This window comes from Macaca thibetana, chromosome 10 (genome assembly GCF_024542745.1).
Source record: "Macaca thibetana thibetana isolate TM-01 chromosome 10, ASM2454274v1, whole genome shotgun sequence".
Lineage (NCBI taxonomy): Eukaryota > Metazoa > Chordata > Mammalia > Primates > Cercopithecidae > Macaca > Macaca thibetana.
This window is the reverse complement of record NC_065587.1, coordinates 68,716,394-68,736,782: the sequence shown is the minus strand read 5'-3', so window position 1 is coordinate 68,736,782 and position 20,389 is coordinate 68,716,394. Positions and strand designations below refer to the sequence as shown.

Sequence of the window (20,389 nt, the reverse complement as noted above, 5' to 3'; positions counted from 1 at the left end):
TTTGAGAAATACTCGTCAAATATTGTTTAGAATGCCACTGAATTTGAGTTTCTCTGATGTTTTTCATTGTTTGTCTTGGGTTGCAGGGTTTTGGGAGGAAGAAAACAGAAGTGAAGTGCCATTCTCATCATATCATATCACAGGTTTGTGCTATAAACATGATTTCTCCATAAAATCTGAAACATGACCTTATCAGGTTTATCCATATGAAATTATTTTTTAACTCCTTTCTGCACACTTCTCTTTGGAAACAAGTCACTAAACACAGCCTATGCTCAAGGGAGAGGGAGGTCAAGCTCCACCTCCTTAAGCAGGGAATATCTGTATGAATTATTGGGAATTATTCTGTATGGCACATCTGTTCTCACCAATTTGCTAATTCATTCAATTATTTGTTCATATCATCATAGACTCATAGATATTTATTATATGTTGTATTATAATCTAATGCTATCTTATTTATTTTATTGCTCAAATTGTTGCAGCTTTGGTCATTTGAAGCTCTTTTAGACTGACTCCTGTGTCCCTTTAATATGACCCTATCCTTTGATTTTTAAGCAATTGCTTACTTTCTGGCACCACGAGATATTCTAGGCTTGTCTTACATACTCCCTATCCCAGCCCTAGAACACCAGAAAGAGAGATATTAAGAGAACACATGCCACACATTAGTGGTAAATGTTACAGTGGATGAACTAAATCTTTAAAATGCTTGTAATTGTTATGGTGAAACGATATAAGAAACAAAACTAGAAAATGACTGTGAAATGTAGTTGAAGAAGAAACTTTCCATGTTAATGGTATTCAGAAGGTACATCTTTAAGAATTCAGCAGAGTATGTACATGGATTATTCTTCTTGCATATCAAGACAACAAAAGTACTACAATTTGGACCAATTCCTAGATCTTTTACATTTCCCCTAAACTCCAAACAGCCCCAATAACAAAAAAGATGAACACATTAACAACAACAACAAAGGAAAAACCGAAAAACGTTTGTGTTGGAGTTATTTACTTAGGTCTTCCTCCACTTTATCAGGAAGTGGTGAGCTCCACTGCTGAGCTACATAACAGTGGAATTTTATTTATCTCTATCTTCCCAGTTCACTGCTGGTACACAGTAGCTTAGGAAATCAGGCTTCCCCCATAGCTCAAATTTGAGTGCTCTGTTCTTCATCCAAACAAAGTGCATGTATAGTTTCCTGAAATGTTCTGTCTTTTCCAGTTTCCTTCCATTAGTTGATGCCATTCTGTTCACTCAAATTGCCTTTCCTACCAAACCTAATCCATTGAAATCCTACTTATTATTACAAGACACTGCTTTATTCCTAAATGTACTCATGTATTTCCCCTGAATATTTGCTTCACCTTTCCCTCTCCTAAATTACATGTCAGTGTTTCTGAGTTTCTTATTCCAGACTTGCAGACTATAGGATTTTTTTTAGTGCACTTGTCATATCCCCTTTTCAAGGAGAGGTTCTGAGTTCTTACCAATTCTTTACCTAGTATATAATGAGTGTTCAATCCCTGGTTAAAGAACAAAATGAGACAGAAAACTGGCAATGCACTTTATTAGAATATGCTCGAAGGTCATTTTAAGGATAAAGAAAGCAGAAGGAAGAAGATGTAGATCTCATCACCTTAGTTTATTAGGCTAGGTTGAGAAGCAAGTGAACAGGAAATTGTATTTGATTTATGTCTTCAAGATTGGGAATTTTTCTGTTATTGTAACATAGTCTTGAGGAAGAGTCAGTGCTAGTGTTGCTGGCTTTGGATGAGGTGAGTTTGTAATTTTTTTACATGCTTCCAGTTCCTTGATATTGAGGCAACAATATCTCCCATTTTCACATAGTGCATTTACTCTGCAGATTTTCCTGCAATGTCCTTGTACATAGTTATCCCAGCACGTCTTAAGTTGTTCAGTTACTATACACAGAAAAGAGCAATAGGACAATATCAGTGTTTGAGACTGAAGGCACGTTGATTTTGGGGAAGATAGAGAAGGTTTGTAGGAATTAGGGGTATGGGGTATCCACAAGGCAGACCCTCATATATTCCAAAGAGGATTTTCCAACATGGTCAACCTCAGTGTTTGTATTTAACTGGATCACTTGTATTTAGGTCCTGTGAGGTTTTAGACCTCCCTTTAACATCTGATAGACTCCGCCAAGTACATAAGATCTTGTCTGAGAAAATAAAGGAGCTGAACCCTTGATTCTAGGCTATAGAACTATGCTCTGCATAGGAACCTCAGCAAATCTGCCTGCATCCTGAATGCTCCCAGGGCACTACTTACTACTGTATCTCCTCTGATGCCCAGAGAACAACATATTGTTACTATGTGTTTATGTCTGAGTCAAACTATTCTCCTGAGTTCAAACCCACTATCAGGGTCAAGAATGACTTTCATGTTATCCAGTAAGGTAGTGAACTATTGGGTCTTAGGAATGTAGAGGGCCAGGAATAGGCCATTGCTGTTCTTATAATAAGGGACACATGTAAGAGATCTGGTTTTGAAAGAGGAAAGGAAACTCTAATTTTTAAGTTCTTAATATGTGCCAAGTTTCACATGGGTTATATCATTTAATAAAACCCCTGTTAACCAGGTGTCATTATCTCCATAAATGAGGAAACTGAGGCTCCTACAGTCTTCACTACTTACTCAAAGTTGACAAACTAGTAGATATTGAAGACATGTTTCTTAAACCTAATTCCAAAATTTGCTTCTTCCTCTATTCACACACTGCAGTATAACAGAGAATGCACACACACACACACACACACACACACACACACATATATATTTGAGTAAAAGGAAATATAGCTGAGCATCAGAGTAAAAACCATATCCAAAGACATAAAGGTATCCCTAGATATTGGGATCATTCCTTTCTATAACAACACATCTTTCCCAGAAGCAATTATGACCTCTTTCTAGCTCTGTGAGTATTCCTTTTTAAGGCTAATACCGTGGAATAAGGCTCCAGAAAGAGGAAATTTCTGATGATGTTGGATAAACTTTAGCCATCTTTGAGGGCTCTATTTCCCTTTAGTGTGGATTATGAAGTTCCCTTTGGCTCTTGAAAATACTCCATCCCACTGTTGATTCGAATGAGCCTCTGGTTTGGTTTACCTGTGGGTTTCTGGAACAGCAGAATTACAATGATCATGAAGAGCCCCACGGCCAGGCTTTCCAGAAGAGGTGCAGCCAAAGCTTTTGGTCCAGTGAACTGCACACTATGCTACCTTCCTTAGAGACTTGGATTCTTACGCACTGAACCAGAACAGATGGGATGATATGAAGTGTGTCCCTAAACTTCTGAACTGTGAACTTTGCATCATGTAGGCAGACACAGGAAATTTGAGGTCACCCACTTTACCCCCACATGGAATAGAGACACAGCATGTTCCATCCCATTGCACTGAATGCCACTCTGTAGGCTGTAGACTGGTGGGAAGAATCTGTGCTTTTCCTACTTTGACTCTCTGCGCAGCTGGACCAAGATCGAAATGTACTCACCTCCAAAAGTGAATATGGCAATATAAACCATGACATAAATCTGAAACTCCAACAATAAGAATTTCTAGTAGGTTTCTTGCACATTTGGAAAGGAGGTATGATGTAGTTGGGTCTGATCTGAGGTCACCTGACTTTTTATAAAAACACCAAGAACATACACTGGGGAAAGTATACCCTCTTCAATAAATCATGCTGAAGAAACTGGATTTCCCTATGCAGAAGAATATATATTAGGTGTATATATACACACACACACATACATATATACATATATATGCACACAATGGAATACTATACATATATATACACACAGTGGAATATACATATACGATGGAATACTATTCACCCATAAAAATAATGAAATTCTGTCCTTTGCAAAAACATGGATAGAGACTGGAGGACATTATGTTACATGAAATGTCAGGCACAGAAAGATCACCACATGTTTCTATTTATATATGGGAGCTAAAAAAGTTGAGCACACGGAAGTAGAGAGTAGGGTTGCAGATATCAATATTAGAGGCTGGTAATGATTAGGGAGAGGGGAGGATGGAGTGAGATTGGCTAATGGATGCAAAATTATAGCTAGATAGGAGGAATGACTTCTGGTGTTGCAGCACTGTAAGGTGAATATGGTTAACTACAATTTATTGTATACTTTTAAAGGCTAGAAGAGAGGATTTTGAATGTTCCCAATACAAAAGATAAATGTTTGAGGTGACGGATATGCTAATTACCCTGGTTTGATCATTACACATTGTATACATGTATTGAAATATATATATATCACTTTGTATCCTATAAATATGTACAATTATGTGTCAACTAAAAATAAAAGGAAAAATGGCTAAAATGGCCAACATTATGTCATATATTTAACCACAGTTAGAAAAAAAAGATGCATGAGGGTATTTTTTTTTCTACCAGTTGTACCTTGTCTTTGAAAATATTAAAACGCTGCCACAAGGAATCGATGTTTACCTAGATCATTCTTTGATCATTGATTGCAGTTTTCAAAAAATTTCAACCCTGTTAACCACTGAGATGCATTAAATAAAGAAGCCAGTTGGCTTAGATGAGCCCTATGGCCATTATTCAGGTCACATAGTGGTTTTACACAAGAATATGTTTACACTGAGAGATAGTGACATAGAAGAAATCATTTTCAGAGGCAAATGTAAATTTAAGAGCAGTTACCTCAGAGGTCTCAAGGATCACCTCTCTTTACTTTTGCCACCAGCTTTTATATGGCTTAAGTCCTAGTTAAGGAATTGGTTTTATTATTTACAGTCTTCCTGTGAATGCAAACTTCCCTTATAGGTGACTTCGTGGTGGAGCATCAAATAAAGACCCTAAGTCTGAGCAGTCAGGAGAAATACAAAAAGCCTTCATATTAAAGTTGTGTTTCTGAAGCTGGATGTTAAATTAGTAATAATAAATATAAGGATAGGAATGGGTCCTGAGAGCAAGGACAAATTTCTAATAAAACAAACAAATAAAAATAAAATTATAATATTCATATTAGCAGAAGAAAACATGATCTATCCAACAGAAACTAAAAAAATGAGGAATAGATAAGTCACAACTGGAGGGCAGAAAAAAGTCCTTATAATAGATCAGTAGTTATAATACATTTACATAGCTTAAACTCACTGATTAGATGACAAGGTAATAAAATATCACAAAGCAAGTGGAAGCAGGGTGAGATCACAGGACCACCGGATGGGGCGAAATTAAAATTGCTAATGAAGTTTCAGCACGCATTGTTATTGATAACATCTTATCAGGAAACAGGATTTGAGAGCAGACAACCTGTCTGACCAACATTTATTAGGCGGGAATTTTTCTTGTCCTAATAAGCCTGGGAGCACTACAGGAGACCCGGGCTTATTTCATCCCTTCGGCTTCGACCATAAAAGACGGCACGCCTTGAGGGGGCCGTCTATAAACCCACCCTCAGGGCGCATTCTCTTTCTCAGGGATGTTCCTTGCTGAGAAAAAGAATTCAGCGACATGTCTATTTGCTTTTGAAAGAGGAGAAATACGGCTCTGTTCCATCCAGCTCACTGGCGGTGAGAAGTCTTATCTCTGGTGTTCCCTGAACATTGCTATTATTCTGTTCTTTTTTCAAGATGCCCAGATTTCATATTGTTCGAACACTCATGCTCTACAAACAGTTTGTGCAGCTGACACAATCATCACAGGGTCCTGAGGCGACATTTATCCTCCTCAGCTTACGAAGAAGATGACAAGATTAAGAGATTGAAGTAAAGACAGGCATAGGATATCACAAAGGTATTGATTGAGGAAGTGATAAGTGTCCGTAAAACCTTCACAATTTATGTTCTCCTGCCGCGGCTTCAGCTGGTCCCTCCTTTCGGGGTCCCTGACTTCCCACAACAATTTTCAATCTATTTTTCTGTTTTTAGGTTGGGTAATTCTATAGATCTGTCTTATCTTTCCTCTGTCATGTTCCATCTACTATTGAGCCTATACAGTGACTTTTTCTTTTTTACTTTGATTACATTTTATAAAGTTATAATTTCCATTTGATTATTTTTTCTTTTTCTTTTTTTTTTTTTTTGAGATGAAGTCTCGCTCTGTTGCCCAGGCTGGAGTGCAGTGGCACGATCTCAGCTCACTGCAACCTCTGCCTCCCAGGTTCACGCCATCCTCCTGCCTCAGCCTCCCAAGTAGTTGGGACTACAGGCGCCTGTCACCATGCCCAGCTAATCTTTTGTATTTTTTTCAGTAGAGACGGGATTTCACCATGTTAGCCAGGATGGTCCCGATCTCCTGACCTCGTGATCCGCCCGCTTCAGCCTCCCAAAGTGCTGGGAATACAGGCGTGAGCCACCGCGCCCAGCCTGTATCTTCTATTCCTTTGCTGAGATTTTCCTAGTTTGTAGTTTGTTTCAAATGTATCCACAGTCCCACTAATATATTATTTTTGCTTTTGTTGCTTGTGGTTTTGAGGTCATATTCAAGTAACTGTTGCCTAGATCAAAGTCATGAATATATTCCCTTCTGTTTCATTTTAAGAGGTTTACTTTTGCCAGGCTCACATTTAAATCTTTAAATCCATTTTGAGTTTGTGTGTGTGCGTGTGGTGTAAGATAAGGATCCATTTCATTTGTTTTGCCTGTGGAAATCCAGTTTTCCCAACACCATCCGTTGAAGTGACTATCATTTCTGTATTACATATTCTTGGTATTATCATTGAAGATCGTTTGTCGCACAGCAAAGGAAACAGTCAACAGAGTGAGAAGGCAGTTTATGGGATGAGAGGAAAATACTTGCCCACCATATATCACATAAGGTTAATATTAAAAATATATAAGAAACGTACACAACTCAGTAGCGAAAAACTGATAGCCCACTTGAAAATCGGACAAAGACCTGAACAGAAATCTTTCTAAAGAAGACGTAAAAGTGGCTAACAATTGTATGGAAAGGTGCTCAACATCACTAATCATCAGGGAAATGCAAATCAAAACCACAATGAGAAATCACTTCACACTTGTTAGGATGACTATTATCACAAAGACAAGAGATCACAAGTATTGGTGAGAATGTAAAGAAAAGGGAACTTTTGCACACTGTTGGTGGAAATGTAAATTAGCACAGCAATTATGTAAAACAGTATGGAGGCTTCTCAAAAAAATAAAAACAGAACTGGTATATGACCCATCAATCCCTCAACTCGGTATATACCAAAAAGAAATGAAATCAGCACCATGTAGAGATATCTGTGCGCAGCATTATTCACAATAACCAAGATATGAAATCAACCTAAGTTGATAGATGAAGACGTTATCATCTATCAACATCGATAGATGAATACATTAAATAAATTGTATATATACACAATGGCACGTTATTCAGCCTTGAAAAAGGAGATCTTGCCGTTCAGAACAACATGGATGAACCCAGAGGATATTATGCTAAGTGAAATAAGACAGACACAGAAAAAAAGTACCGCATGATCTCACTTATATGTGGAATTTTTAAACTCAAATACATAGAGGAGTGTAGACCAGTGATTATCAGGGGTAGGGGGGCATAGAGGAAATGGGAAGATGCTGGTCAAAGGGTACAAAGTTGAAATTGAATAGGATAAAGTCTAGAGAGCTAAAGGGGAGTATGGGGACTCTAGTTAATAACATGGTGTTGCATACTGGAAATTTGCTAAGAGGATGGGTTTCAGGTGCTGTCTCCTTAAAAAAAGATAACTATGTGAAGAGATGGATATGTTAATTTGATTATAGCGATCATTTTACTATGTCTATGTATATCAAAGCATCATGTTGCATATATACCTTAAATATATACAAGTTTTTATTTTAAAAATCTAGGTGGTATTCCCCACTGCAGTTCTATTCTTAAACCTTTTGCATGTTAGTTCTGGCTAGTTCTGTGTGTAGTTATCCAGTTTCAGGGGTCTGCCGTGTCTTCTTATTCAGTTTTTTAAATTGTGGTAAAAACAACATTATTCAGTTTTAAAGACACCTGTTTTCCTGCACCCTCCTATCCTCTATCCTCACTAACTGGAAGGAGGGCTGATGCCAGCCACGGCCCCCTGGGGATTGAAGTTAAGACCACCCCTTGGTCTTCAATGATAATGAACTGGTTGGGAAGGGAAGTCCGCCTCAGGCCTTTTATACTATGGCAAGGAAGGGCAAGTTCACTCCCCTCAGTTTTCACCGACATGGCACCAGCAGGGAAGGGGTTCCTCCCCAGGCCAATTGCTACCACTGGTTGAGGGATGGGAAATCTGAATCCCAGCTAGGTCTCTACTGTCACTGCATAGGCAGTGAAAGGGAATGTTGCTCTGGGCTGCTTCACATGACTGCATGGGAGTTGGATGCCCAGCCTTTCTTCTAGGTCTCCATTACCAACAGAGGGGAGGACTGCCATCTTCACCTCTCCGCAAGCCCTATGTGGGAGGTAAGAGTTCAGACTCTCCTCTTAATTTCCACTGACACCTCAAAGAAAAGAGTGTTCATTGTGTTTAGCTAGGTTAAGGTAAGTATTACGAAAAGTGCCCAGGAATCTTACTCTCACCTCAGGAGAGAAGTCAGACTTTTGAAAGAATATCCAATTGGGATCGAGTATCAGTGACTGGTGAAATCTAAATCTTGTTTAATTTATAAGGCAAAAATATATTCAAAACACTAGAGTCTGGGCCAGGTGCGGTGGCTCACACTTGTAATCCTAGCACTTTGGGAGGCCAAGGTGGGCGGATCACGAGGTCAGGAGATCGAGACCATCCTGGCGAACACGGTGAAACCCCGTCTCTATTAAAAATACAAAAAAATTAGCCGGGAGTGGTGGTGGGCGCCTGCAGTCCCAGCTTCTAGGGAGGCTGAAGCAGGAGAATGGCGTGAACCTGGGAGGCGGCAGAGCTTGCAGTGAGCAGAGATCGCACCACTGCACTCCAGCCTGGGAGACAGAGCGAGACTCAGTCTCAAAACAAACAAACAAACAAACAAACAAACACACACTAGAGTCTGAATGCACACAGACATGCACGTGCATAGTTTACATAGCTGTGTAATATGAGTAGAAGTCAGCTTTGAGGATATAGTCAGGATTAGCATGAGATGGGGTAGAGATGTGGCCTTGAGAACAAGTAAAATTGCCTTCTAAATATGGTTGCTCTTGTGCAAGATCCTCTTTCTCCCTGAAACTCAGAATTTCCCTATTTTATTTTTTAAACATTTCATATTTTAAACTGGAATAACCTGTATCTTATATGCCTTTTAAAATCTACATTTCTTAGAACTTCATCAGTGCTAGGGATCATGGTGCCCTATATGCAATATCTATTTTAATTTTTAGAGTAATTCTAAGAGGTAGATGCATGGTTATACCTGCCTTGCAAATGAGGAAATTGATATAGAGACCACATGATGAGTAAAATTAGTAAGGAACAAACCTAGATGTAACCCTAGATACATTTTACTCCAGGTTCCTCAGCTTTAATCATGTTGTCATAATTATCACACAATGCTTTTGCTTAAGAAATTGTGTATTAATGTGTTTGGCACATCGCAGTTTCTCACACGATAAAGATTCCCTTTCCCTTGTCCTCCTAATGCCATTAGTCAACTCCAAAGCAGGAAAAGAATATTTGCCACCTAAGTTCCAGCATGGCATGAAGGAGGGGTGAGATACAAGGCAAGAGGAAAGCAGGACACTGTTTCAGGCTGCAGCACTGAGATTATATTCATCGTCTAGAATCAACGTGATAATAGCTCTAAGATGTCTTCAAGGTAGTGATCAAGGTGATCATTGAAAAGAAAGCACAGCAAGTTCTACTAGAAGCCTTTCAAATCTCATCTGGTTGTTCAAATAAATCCCATGACCCTCAACTTTGTTACACTATTCTCAGCCGAATAATGAGTCTTCCCTCAGGTGAAACATAGGCTATAATCACCCATACTCATGCAAGGCAGCAAAGGTCCAGTGGGCAGGGCCCTGGGGAAATGTGCTGTACTGTTTCTTATCCAGGGAACAACCTGTTACAGCTAAATCCCTATGATATGATTGACATTTTAATATATTACTCTCGCAACCCTCAAAGTACCTTGAGTGGGAGTAAGTATTTTCTCTGTTCTTCAAATTCAGCAACATAGGCTCAAAAATGGGAAATCATTTGTCTACGGTCCAAGAGTGGATACATGGTGGGATCATGAATGACCTCAGATACATCCAACTCTAAAGTTATGTTTTTTTCCTACTATTCTCCTCTGCTGAAGTAACTTGCTTCTATCTTCCGACCTTCTTGTGTGAGTTCATGAGCTCTGCTTACAAAGATAAGCATAGGTGTAAGAGGCAACGATGTCCTACCACTTGGGACAAGCCACTCCTCAAAACTCCTCTACTATGTAATGACATAGATCATAGATCTTCTAAAGGAGACAGAATCCTGTTTCTTGGAAAAGATCTAAAATAAATAAAAATGAGATTTCAGTAACATCCAAAGATCTTTCAGGTCTTCGAGAATCCCTCTTACTTATTCAACAAGAATTAATATAGAATCTTGTTAGGGGACGGTAGAAGAAACAGAAGATAAAATGGTTCCTGTTCCTAAATAAAATTTCAAAGTCTAGAAGGGGAGAAGACATAAGCAGATATTCAGAGTGAGGCATGTGACATGATGACTTAAAATTCTGGATAAGTCATAACCGTGGAGCACAAATGGTGGCAGTAGTGCCATTGTGGGTAGAACAGTGTGGTTATCAAAGTCCTCCAGAAGAAAATAAAGATTTTTTTCCAGGCAGTTATAAATGGAGACAGAAAAGTATGTACAAAAACTCAAAACCAGAAGCAATCCAGTGAGTTCAAACCAATCACAAAGGGGTACGTGTGGCGGGATAGCAAGATGCCCTGTGAGAGTGCTTTGGAGGTAAAACTGGAAATGCAAGGCAGGTTCTGAACACCAAGAGTGATGAAGGCGGCACCGAAAAGTTGTCTTAGGATGCTATGGGCAAAGATGCCAGAGGGGAGTCTAAAGGTTAGATTTGTGTTTCAGAAAAGTGATTCTGGCTCTCATTGTGGAGTCAAGTGAAGAAGGAAAAGGAGTCTGTGATGGCACTCATGCATTTGTGTCTATAGTGGAGAAAACCCTTCCACCAATGTTTACTCCAACTTTTATATCTCTACACTAAATCTCTAGGATCTTATGGGGTCAAAGGTGAAGTTGACCCCACAAAACATAAGCCAATCTTATATTTTCAGAATCAGAAAGATGTACTATGACAGGGGTGGGGAGAAAGATACTGAGTAAAACACTATCATTTCATAAGTGAGCAGACTGAGATGACAAAGACAAACACAGCTACTGTAAGTGTCCAGAAAGTGAAGGCATCGGCATTGCCTATTCTCCCTGTCCAACTATCAGGGAAGTGGGCCTGAGGCATGGATGGACGACTATGATACACCCAGTCATATTCTCTTATTGGTGCAGGCAGAGCACTAATGTAATGTAATGTAAGGGAAACATTCTATTGCTTGGGATGAGTGCCTGTCCTAACATTCAGGACACTTTATAGAGCTCTTGATCTCCCTTTCATCATATTTAAGTCGGAAACTATGAATGAGGATTTCCAGGGTGAGAAGAAAATTGGGCAACCTCATGGTGCAGTGACAGAATGCTCTTAGTAGTTAATTTAGTCTGTCCCAGTCTTCCAATGCTTAGAAATCAAGTTTCCTATTCTCTAAAGTGAGGTTATAACACCTACATTCTCAGGTTGTTGTAGGAGGATTCTGTAGGATGATTTTGTGTTACTATCTACTCCAAAACTACATAGGAAATGCAGCCTTCAATCTGTATGAAATCACATCCACATTTGGCTTTCAATCCTTTCATATTATAAGCCAATTGTTCTCACAGTGTGGTCCCTGGACCAGCAGCACTAGCATCACCTGGGAACTTGTGAGCAATGCAAATTCTCAAGCTCCCCTGCAGAACTGGAAACTAAAAGTGAGCCCTAGAAATCTCTGCTTTAGCCATATCTCCAGGTGTTTCTGATATACATGAAGTTTGATAATAATTGGTATGGCAAGCTGTGGGCCTAGAACTGTCTTCAAGGATGACATTGCTGCTATCTATCATTCCTGAGTGGGTGTTTTGGACTAACCCTCACTTGTTCCTGGGCCCTATTTTATTTGCATTTCTACCATAGACATGCTAGTGCAATGAAATTGTGGTGCCCTTCCAGATACTGTTGAATGGAGGGAAAGTGGGAAGGGGACTGTAGAGAGAAAATGGACACCAGAATAAGCCTCTTTGCTTTAATGAGTCAGGGATCCTAGAGCAGGAGACAGAGGCTGGAATATTCAAGTAGTGGGAGAAACAGGGGTAGCGGCCATCGTAGTCATCGAAGATATCAAACCATTAGATATCATCAAAGGTGTTGCTGCTGTTGCTGTTGTTGCTGTTGTTGCTGTTGTTGCTGTTGCTGTTACTGTTGAAGTTTTCGTAGTCTTTGAGTGGACACAGAAAGAAGGATAACCAGAATGTTTGTCAGCTGGAACACAGCATGCCTTACGTTTGCCGCACATTACCCAACCATGTTCTGAACGCACCTCTTCAGGTTTGCACCTCTTCTTACAAATTCCAATGTCGTTTAGACACCTTTTCACATACAAATTACCTGAATAAAGGAATTATATAGATTATTAAGCCTAAGTATTTATCACAGGAGGATAAAAAATAGCAATAGTTTTTGAGCACTGTTTATTCAAGTGCCTTTCTAGTTGCTTTAGCATGTTTTTCCTAATCATAAATACCTACTTTGAGGTTTAAGTGAAATATTATAAATATAAACACACATAGAATTCTTTAGCTATGTGTATGTTAGAATACACACACACACACACAAAGTGTAGAAACAGGAAGACATACAAGTATGTGATGTGTGTCGATGTATGTCACTAATGTTCCAGAGACAGAGGGAGAAATCAGGCAATTTAAACTCATAGAATTTCAAGGATGCAATAGGTCTAAAACATTTTTTGAGACAACCATGAGAGCATTATAATTTCCTCTTATCCACTATCAATTTGAACATTTCTGCAAATTCTAGGGAATATAAACTACAATCTCTAGAGGCGGGCTATGGAGTTATTATATAACCCTCCACCCATTAGGAAATTATACTAAAGAATATTAGATTATTTCATTGTGTCTTATGTAAAAGGTGGGACTGAGTCCAGTGTAAAAAACAAAATCATACATGAAAAACTGTTCTCAAGATGGAGAAGGACTTTCTAAGTTAATGGAAGAATGCAAAGAAAACACCAATAGATTTGACATCATGAAAATGAAAATTAGGTGTCTCAAATAAATAATGCATTTTAGAAGCAACCAATATATTTGAAAATATTTGCAAGAAATATGAAATACAAATGTTAAAAATACAAATACTCCAATAGTAACCATTGGTAATATGTGCCAGTTAACTTAGAAGAAATAATATCCTTGGACCAAGCAATGGAACTTCTAAAATTTACCTATACAAACAGAGAATCTCACAATGATATATTAATAAGGTTGTATAATGTTATTTACAATACTCACACATTAGAAAAAATCATCCAAATGGCACACAATTAAGGACTCTCCAAGTTAATATTGGTACAAAAATATGACAGAATTATAAGCATCTACTGCAAATTGTATTTTCAAGGAATATTCAAAACCTGTGAAAATTTTCCTGATAGAATCTTAGGTAAAAAAATAAAGCAGGTTATAAACTCATATATCAGTTGGTTACAAGTGAAAAAAAATGCAAGCAGTGATGAAATGTGGCCAATTTATTTCTAAATAACTTTCAGTGTTCTTGTCTTGGTTTTGTAAATATAAGCTACAGAATCAATTAAAAATAAATGCTTACACAAACAGAGCTGAAATCTGATACAGATTTGAAATAGTTTCCACACAGAGTTTTTTTTTTCCTTTTCCATTTTACAGTCCTATACATATATAGAAACAGCCTTCCCTGTTCTGTTAACAACGTGCAAGAACAAACAAACAAACAAAAAATCAGAGACCTTCTCTGTAAGACCAAGAACACTGGGGGAAGTAATATTATGTAATTGTTACCTCAGGAGGGAATATCGATCACAAAAAAAAAAAAAAAAAAAAAAAAAGGGTGAAATGAGGCAGAGCTTAACTGAACTGACCTGAAGTGACAGGATAGAAGTTTGGGATTTCAAGATGATTTCTACCTTTGGAGGCAACTTTATGGGATTTGCCTTACCCTACTCCCCAGCTCCGATCATAGATCCTGCTCTACCCTGAGAGCCTTCAAGTTTCTTAGAACAGTGGTGGTCTGAAGAAGTAGGACAAATCTCAGCCCTGCTCCCAGTGAGAAGCCAGACCCCATTTCCACAGACCACTTAGAAATAGGGACTCCATGTGCAGGACCCTGTTCTAGGCCAGTGTTTCTTCTTCCCCAAGATTCTGTTTACCTGAGACCAATTGGGCCAGGAGCATAAAAACTGCAAGGGTGAACAGTAGGGACTTCATCAGGAGGCAGTGGGTTCTATAGAGTCCAGAAGTCTCTATTCAGTATGACTCTGAACACAGATCTTTATTGTCTTTCTTAGGTGGGGTTGGGCTCAGCCAGTAGATTGGGAGGATGTAGGATATTGTGCCAACACAGCTTCGATCTATTGGCCAGCAACTCTAATTGAGGCATCACTGTTCAAGAGTCCTGTGCTAGGCATGCCTTGGGGGAAGGATAAAGACTTAGAAGAGAAGTTGCAAACTCTGCTGAAGTGTATGGCAATTTGGAGAGAAAGAATTACAGGAAGAAATCATGCTGCTCTACCAAGGCTGGGTACTCCTAGCTGTTTTTTCACAGCCTCCAGTGTTAGTTCTATCAGGGTTCATCTTACTGCATGTAGCAGTCTGGTCACCTCTCTGTCTCTCCACCTAAAATACAATGTCTTTCTGATCACTTATGACATATTATTCATATATATATATATGTAATTCGTTTCTGTATATTATTCTTTTCAGAGAAGGATAGAAGCAATTGTTTTTTAACTGATCAAATTAATGCTTTGTTGATGATCTGCAAATTTAAAAAGGCTTTTATAAAGAAATAAATAACTGCTCAAAGATATACGCACAAAGAAGTCTTGTCACTCTGTAGAGTAGCATAAAATGAAGTGCATCCATATGTTTAATTCTGTGCTTCTGTTAAAAGGAGTGCAGCAGATTTTATCTTATTAAACATGTTTTGAGGAAAAAGCAACATTTTAGAACAACATGCATAGTAATGATTCCAATTTATGTGAAAAAGTTATATGCATGTGAATATAAGTAAATGCATGAACTAAAAATGCAAATCACATGTCATTCTAATAAAAGTTGTGTTCTCTGGATGGGATTGAGTTTAAGGTGGCAACCAAAGAGAATTTTATTTGTGTTAAAGTTTTTTTTTTGAGTGCCTGACTATATTGTGACTGAAAGCTATAAGGTCCTAGAGGTTTTGTTCTTTGAGAGGAGTTTTTAGTTTTTTTTCATTTCAAATTTTTGAGATATAATTGATTAAACTGCATTATTTAGAGTGTATAATTTGATTAACTTGGCAAAAGATGCACTGGTGAAACCATTACCATAATCAACATAATGTTTCTCATTCCTCTTTGGTATCCACTCTTTCCTCTTCCCTTCCCTCCCTCTACCTCCATGATACCCAGACAACAGCTGACCTGCTATTTGTTCTTGTAGCTTTCTTGGCATTCTCTTGAATATTATGTAAATGAAGTAATATAGCATGAATACTTTTCTGCTTGGCTTTTTCCATCCAAGGCAATTATTTTGAATCATATATGTTTCATGTACTAATAGTTAATTCCTTTTTATTGCTTGTATTCCTTTTTATGCATATATGATCATTTATTTATCCATTTACCCCCTAATGAACATTATGATTGTTTTCAGATATTAGCTATTACAAATAAAACTGCCATTGAAAATTTGTGTGCAACTCTTTGTGTAGCCATATGCTTTCATTTCTCTTGGATAAACAGCTAGAATTAGAATGACGGACTCACAGGGTATGTGTATGTTTTACTTATTAAATATGCATATACTATGCTTTTTCCCTTTGAAAATTGCCCTTTCTCTCTGTCCTAAGATGTCTCAGTGTTGTCCTTATCAAACTGATAGTAAACGTTCCATGTTAATTATGGATGTAATAAACCTCTGTGTTCCATAGTTCCTGTAAATATTTTTTTCTGGCATGCAAAAAAAAAAAAAAAAAAAAAAAAAAAAAAAAAAAAAAAAAAAAACTACCAAATTGTTTTCCAAAGTGGTACCGTTTTATATTCCCACTAGCAATATTTGACAGTTCACTTTTTCCCCCACATCTTTACCAATATTTACCATAGTTTTCTGTTTTTGCTTTTTTAGTTTTAGCTATGTGTTTTATTTATTTTTGTTAAATTTTAATTTTTTTTTTATAGATTTAGGAATACAAGGGCAGATTTGTTACATGGATATATTGAGTAGCAGTAAAGTCTGGGCTTTTAGTGTAACCATCATCACAATAGTGTACATTGTACCAATTAGGTAATTTCTCATCCCTCTTAGATTTAGTAGTATTTGTTTTATGAATCTGGGTGCTCTTGTGTTAGGTGCATATGTATTTAGTAGGATGGTTATATCTTCTTGTTGAATTGATCTTTTTATCATTATATAATGACCTCCTTTGTTTTATTTTACTGTTGTTGATTTAAAGTGTGCTTTATCTAAGTATAGCTACTCCTCCTCTCATTTGGTTTCTGTTTGTGCAGAACACCTTTTTCCATCCCTTTACCTGAATTCATGTCTTTATTAATAAGGTGAGTTTCTTGTAAACAGCATATAGTTAGTTCATGTTTTAAAATCTATTTTGCCAATCTATATCTCTTCAGTGGGGGCATTTAATCCCTTTTTATTCCAAGTTAATATTGATATATGAGGATTTGTTCCTGTTGTAATGTTATTTTTTTTACCTAGTTGTTCTGTAGTCTCAATTAATTGTTTTATAAAACCTGTGAGTTTTATACTTTTGTGTGTATTTATGATGGTGAGTACTGAACTTTAATTTTGACTTTTAGAATTCCTTTGAGCATTTCTTATAGGACTGGTCTAGTGATGATGAGTTATCTTAGCATTTGCTTGTCAGGAAAGACTTTATTTCTCCTTCATTTATGATGCTTAGTTTAACAGGATATAACATTCATGTTTGACAGGTTATTTTTCTTTAAGAAGTCCAAAAATTAGACCCAATCTCTTCTGGCTCGTAAGGTTTCTGCTGAGAAGTCCACTGTTATTCTGATGGGATTTCCTTTATAGATGACTATATACTTTTCTCTTGCTGATTTTAGAATTTTTTTCCTTCATGTTGACTTTAGACGGTCTCATGACTACATATCTTGATGAAGTCTGTCTTGTAATGTATCTTCCTGGCGTTCTTTGAGCCTCTTTTATTTAGATGTCTAAATCCCTAGGCAAGACTAAAGAGGTTTTCCCCAATTACTTCCTCAAATAGTTTTTCCAAACTTCTCACTTTTTCTTTTTCCCCAGGAATACCTGTGACTCATAGGTTCAGTAGTTACTTTACATAATCTCAAACTTCTTGAAAGTTCTGTTCATTTTTTAAAATTCTTTTTTCTTTATTTTTGTCTGACTGGGTTAATTCAAAAGAGACTTGTCTTCAAGTTCTGAACCTCTTTCTTCTGCTTGGTTTAGTCTATTGTTAGAGCCTTAAACTATATTCTGTAATTTCTTTTTTTCTTTTTCTTTTTTTTTTTTGGAGACGGAGTCTTGCTCTGTTGCCCAGGTTGGATGAATTTTTCATTTACAGAAGTTCATTTTTAAAAAACTATTTAGGCTGGGCACAGTGGTCTCACACCTGTAATCCCAGCATTTTGGGAGGCCAAGGTGGGCAGATCACTTGAGGTCAGGAGTTTGAAACCAGCCTGGCTAACAAGGTGAAACTTTGTCTCTACTAAAAATTAAAAAAAATTATCTGGGTGTAGTGGCACACATCTGTAGTTCCAGTTACTCAGTAGGCTGAGGCAGGAGAATCACTTGAACCCTGGAGGCAGAGTTTGCAGTGAGCCAAGATCGCACCACTGCACTCTGGCCTGGGCAACAGAACAAGACTCCATCTCAACAACAACAACAACAAAAATAAACAAACAACAACAAAAAAACTATTTTAAAAAATATATCTCTAGTAGATTTTTCATTCATAACCTGAATTGTGTTTCTGATTTGTACTGATTTTTTACTTTCTCTTGGACCTCACTGAGATTCTTTAAAATCAATATTTTGAATTCTTCGTTTGGTATTTCAAATATTTCATTTTGGTTAGGGTTCATTGTGGACGAGTTAGTACAATCCTTTGGGGTGTTGTAACACTCTGTTTTTTCATACTTCCAGAATTGTTTCTTGGGTTTCTTCTCATTTGGATCAACTATCTGTTCTTATTTTTAAATTTACTTTCATTTGGTTAGGACTTTTTCCCCCTTGAGGATGTGATTATAATATACATTGTGTAGGGTTATTTGGCTTTGGTTCTGGGTGCTTTCAGTGGCAAAGACTCTGTATGAGTTTCTTGATTATAGATAGTCTTTGTGTGGTGGCTTTCTCAAATGCTGGTTGTAGTAGTGATATGCTGGGCTAGGCCACCACCTCCTGCAGGGCCAGAGTGCAGAAGTCTCAGGAAGTTTAACTTGTTTCCCTGTGCTGAGCACTTGTGTCAGCCAGTTTTTTATTGGGTTTTGCAGTTAGACCTCCAGGCTACTATGTGGTGCTTATGAATAAAATCTGGGCAGAAGCAGGTGGGTATATGCTTGATCTTTGTTTACTGGGAGAAGCTCTCTGTTGCCTCAGGCCAGGGGCAGGTCTATGGAATATACACTAGCCTGAGCTCCCTGCTCAGCCCCTAAAGGGGAGGATAAAGCTGGGTGGAGCTAAGCTGTCAAACCTTCCTTCAAATAGCTGATTGGCAGGCACAAACACCAGCACTTGCGGTAATGACGGGGAGAATAGCATATACTCTGTATGAATTCCTTGGTTATAAATAGCCTTCATGCGGTGACTTTCTCAAATGCCAGTTGTAGTAGTGATGCACTAGGCATGTGATGAGGCTAACAGTTTCCTGCAGATCTTGAGTGGCAAAGGTCTTGAGACGCTTATCTTTTTCTCAAGCACTTTGCACTTGTGTCAACACTTCTATTGGGTTGTGCAGTTTGACCTCCAGGCCAGTAGGTGGCTCTTGCAGTTAAGAGCCAGATGTGGTGATAGCAGGGAGTTTATATTTGATCTTTGTTTACTGGGAGAAATACTATTGTCTCAGGAAATGGTCTGTCTGTGGAATGCACACTGGCATGGGCTCCATTCTCAGCTCCAAAGTGGGGGCAAAATTGGGCACAGCTTTGCCCTCAGGTTTCCCAATGGCAAGCGCAATCATTAGCCCTGACGGGAGTGTCAAGGAGTTATGTAGACTTTTTATGATTTCCTTGGTTGCTAATAGCTTTACTGTAGTGGCTCTCTCAAATGCCTGCTATAGTAGTAACGTACTACTTATACTAGTAATGTACTAGTTGAGTGGGCTCAGGGTCTCTTGGGTAGCTGGGGCATTGTGGGGAATGGTGGCAGCTGAGGTCATGGAAGCTCATCTCCTACCTGAACGTACTGCCATTGTCTCTTGCTTGCTTTTGGTTTCTGTGTGCATGAGATGTCTTTTTCTATCCCTTTATTACCAGTCTATGTGTCTTAACAGGTGAGGTGAGTTTCTTGTAGGCATTATATTATTGGATCACTTTTTAAAAAAATTCATTCAGACAATCTGTACGTTTTAAATGGAATATTTAGTCCACTTACAGTCAAACTTACTATTTATGTATGAGGACTTTTTCTTGTCGTTTTGGTAATTAGTTTTTGGTTGTTTTGTATAGCTTTTTTTCTTTTTTTTCCTCTCTTATTATTTATAATTATGGTTTAGTGGTTTTCTGCAGTGGTAATATTTGGGTCTTTTCCTCATTTATGCATTTGCTCTACCAGTGAGTTATACTTTTGTGTGTTAAAGAAACAAAATCAGAAAAGAAAAAAGGAGACATCACAAATGATATCACGGAATACAAAAGATCATCAGAGACTATAATGAACAACTATACACTAATGGACAGGAAAATCTAGGGGAAAAGGCAAATTCCCACACATATACCAGCCACCAAGATTAAATCAGGAAGAAACAGAAATCCTGAACAGACCAATAATGTGCAATAAGATTGAATTTGTAATTAAAAATCCCTGAAGAAAAGCCCAGGATCAGATGCATTCACTGGTTTACC

General features: G+C 37.9%; 3 protein-coding genes across 7 annotated transcripts in view; 1 reads left to right on the top strand and 2 right to left on the bottom strand.

The window, feature by feature from the left end:
• The window catches only part of REM1 (RRAD and GEM like GTPase 1), a 753,594-nt gene that overhangs the window by 428,500 nt on the left and 304,705 nt on the right, over positions 1 to 20,389 (top strand). The window lies entirely within an intron of this gene.
• DEFB127 (defensin beta 127) lies at positions 1,694 to 8,230 on the bottom strand. The gene is made up of 3 exons (XM_050806937.1): positions 8,065 to 8,230; positions 3,134 to 3,214; positions 1,694 to 1,926 (listed from the first exon to the last, which is right to left on the bottom strand). Exons 1-3 carry the CDS (start codon positions 8,228 to 8,230, stop codon positions 1,694 to 1,696), a joined length of 480 nt encoding a protein of 159 aa, XP_050662894.1.
• On the bottom strand, positions 12,365 to 14,558 carry DEFB126 (defensin beta 126). Its single transcript, XM_050807374.1, has 2 exons — positions 14,501 to 14,558; positions 12,365 to 12,681 (listed from the first exon to the last, which is right to left on the bottom strand). Exons 1-2 carry the CDS (start codon positions 14,556 to 14,558, stop codon positions 12,365 to 12,367), a joined length of 375 nt encoding a protein of 124 aa, XP_050663331.1.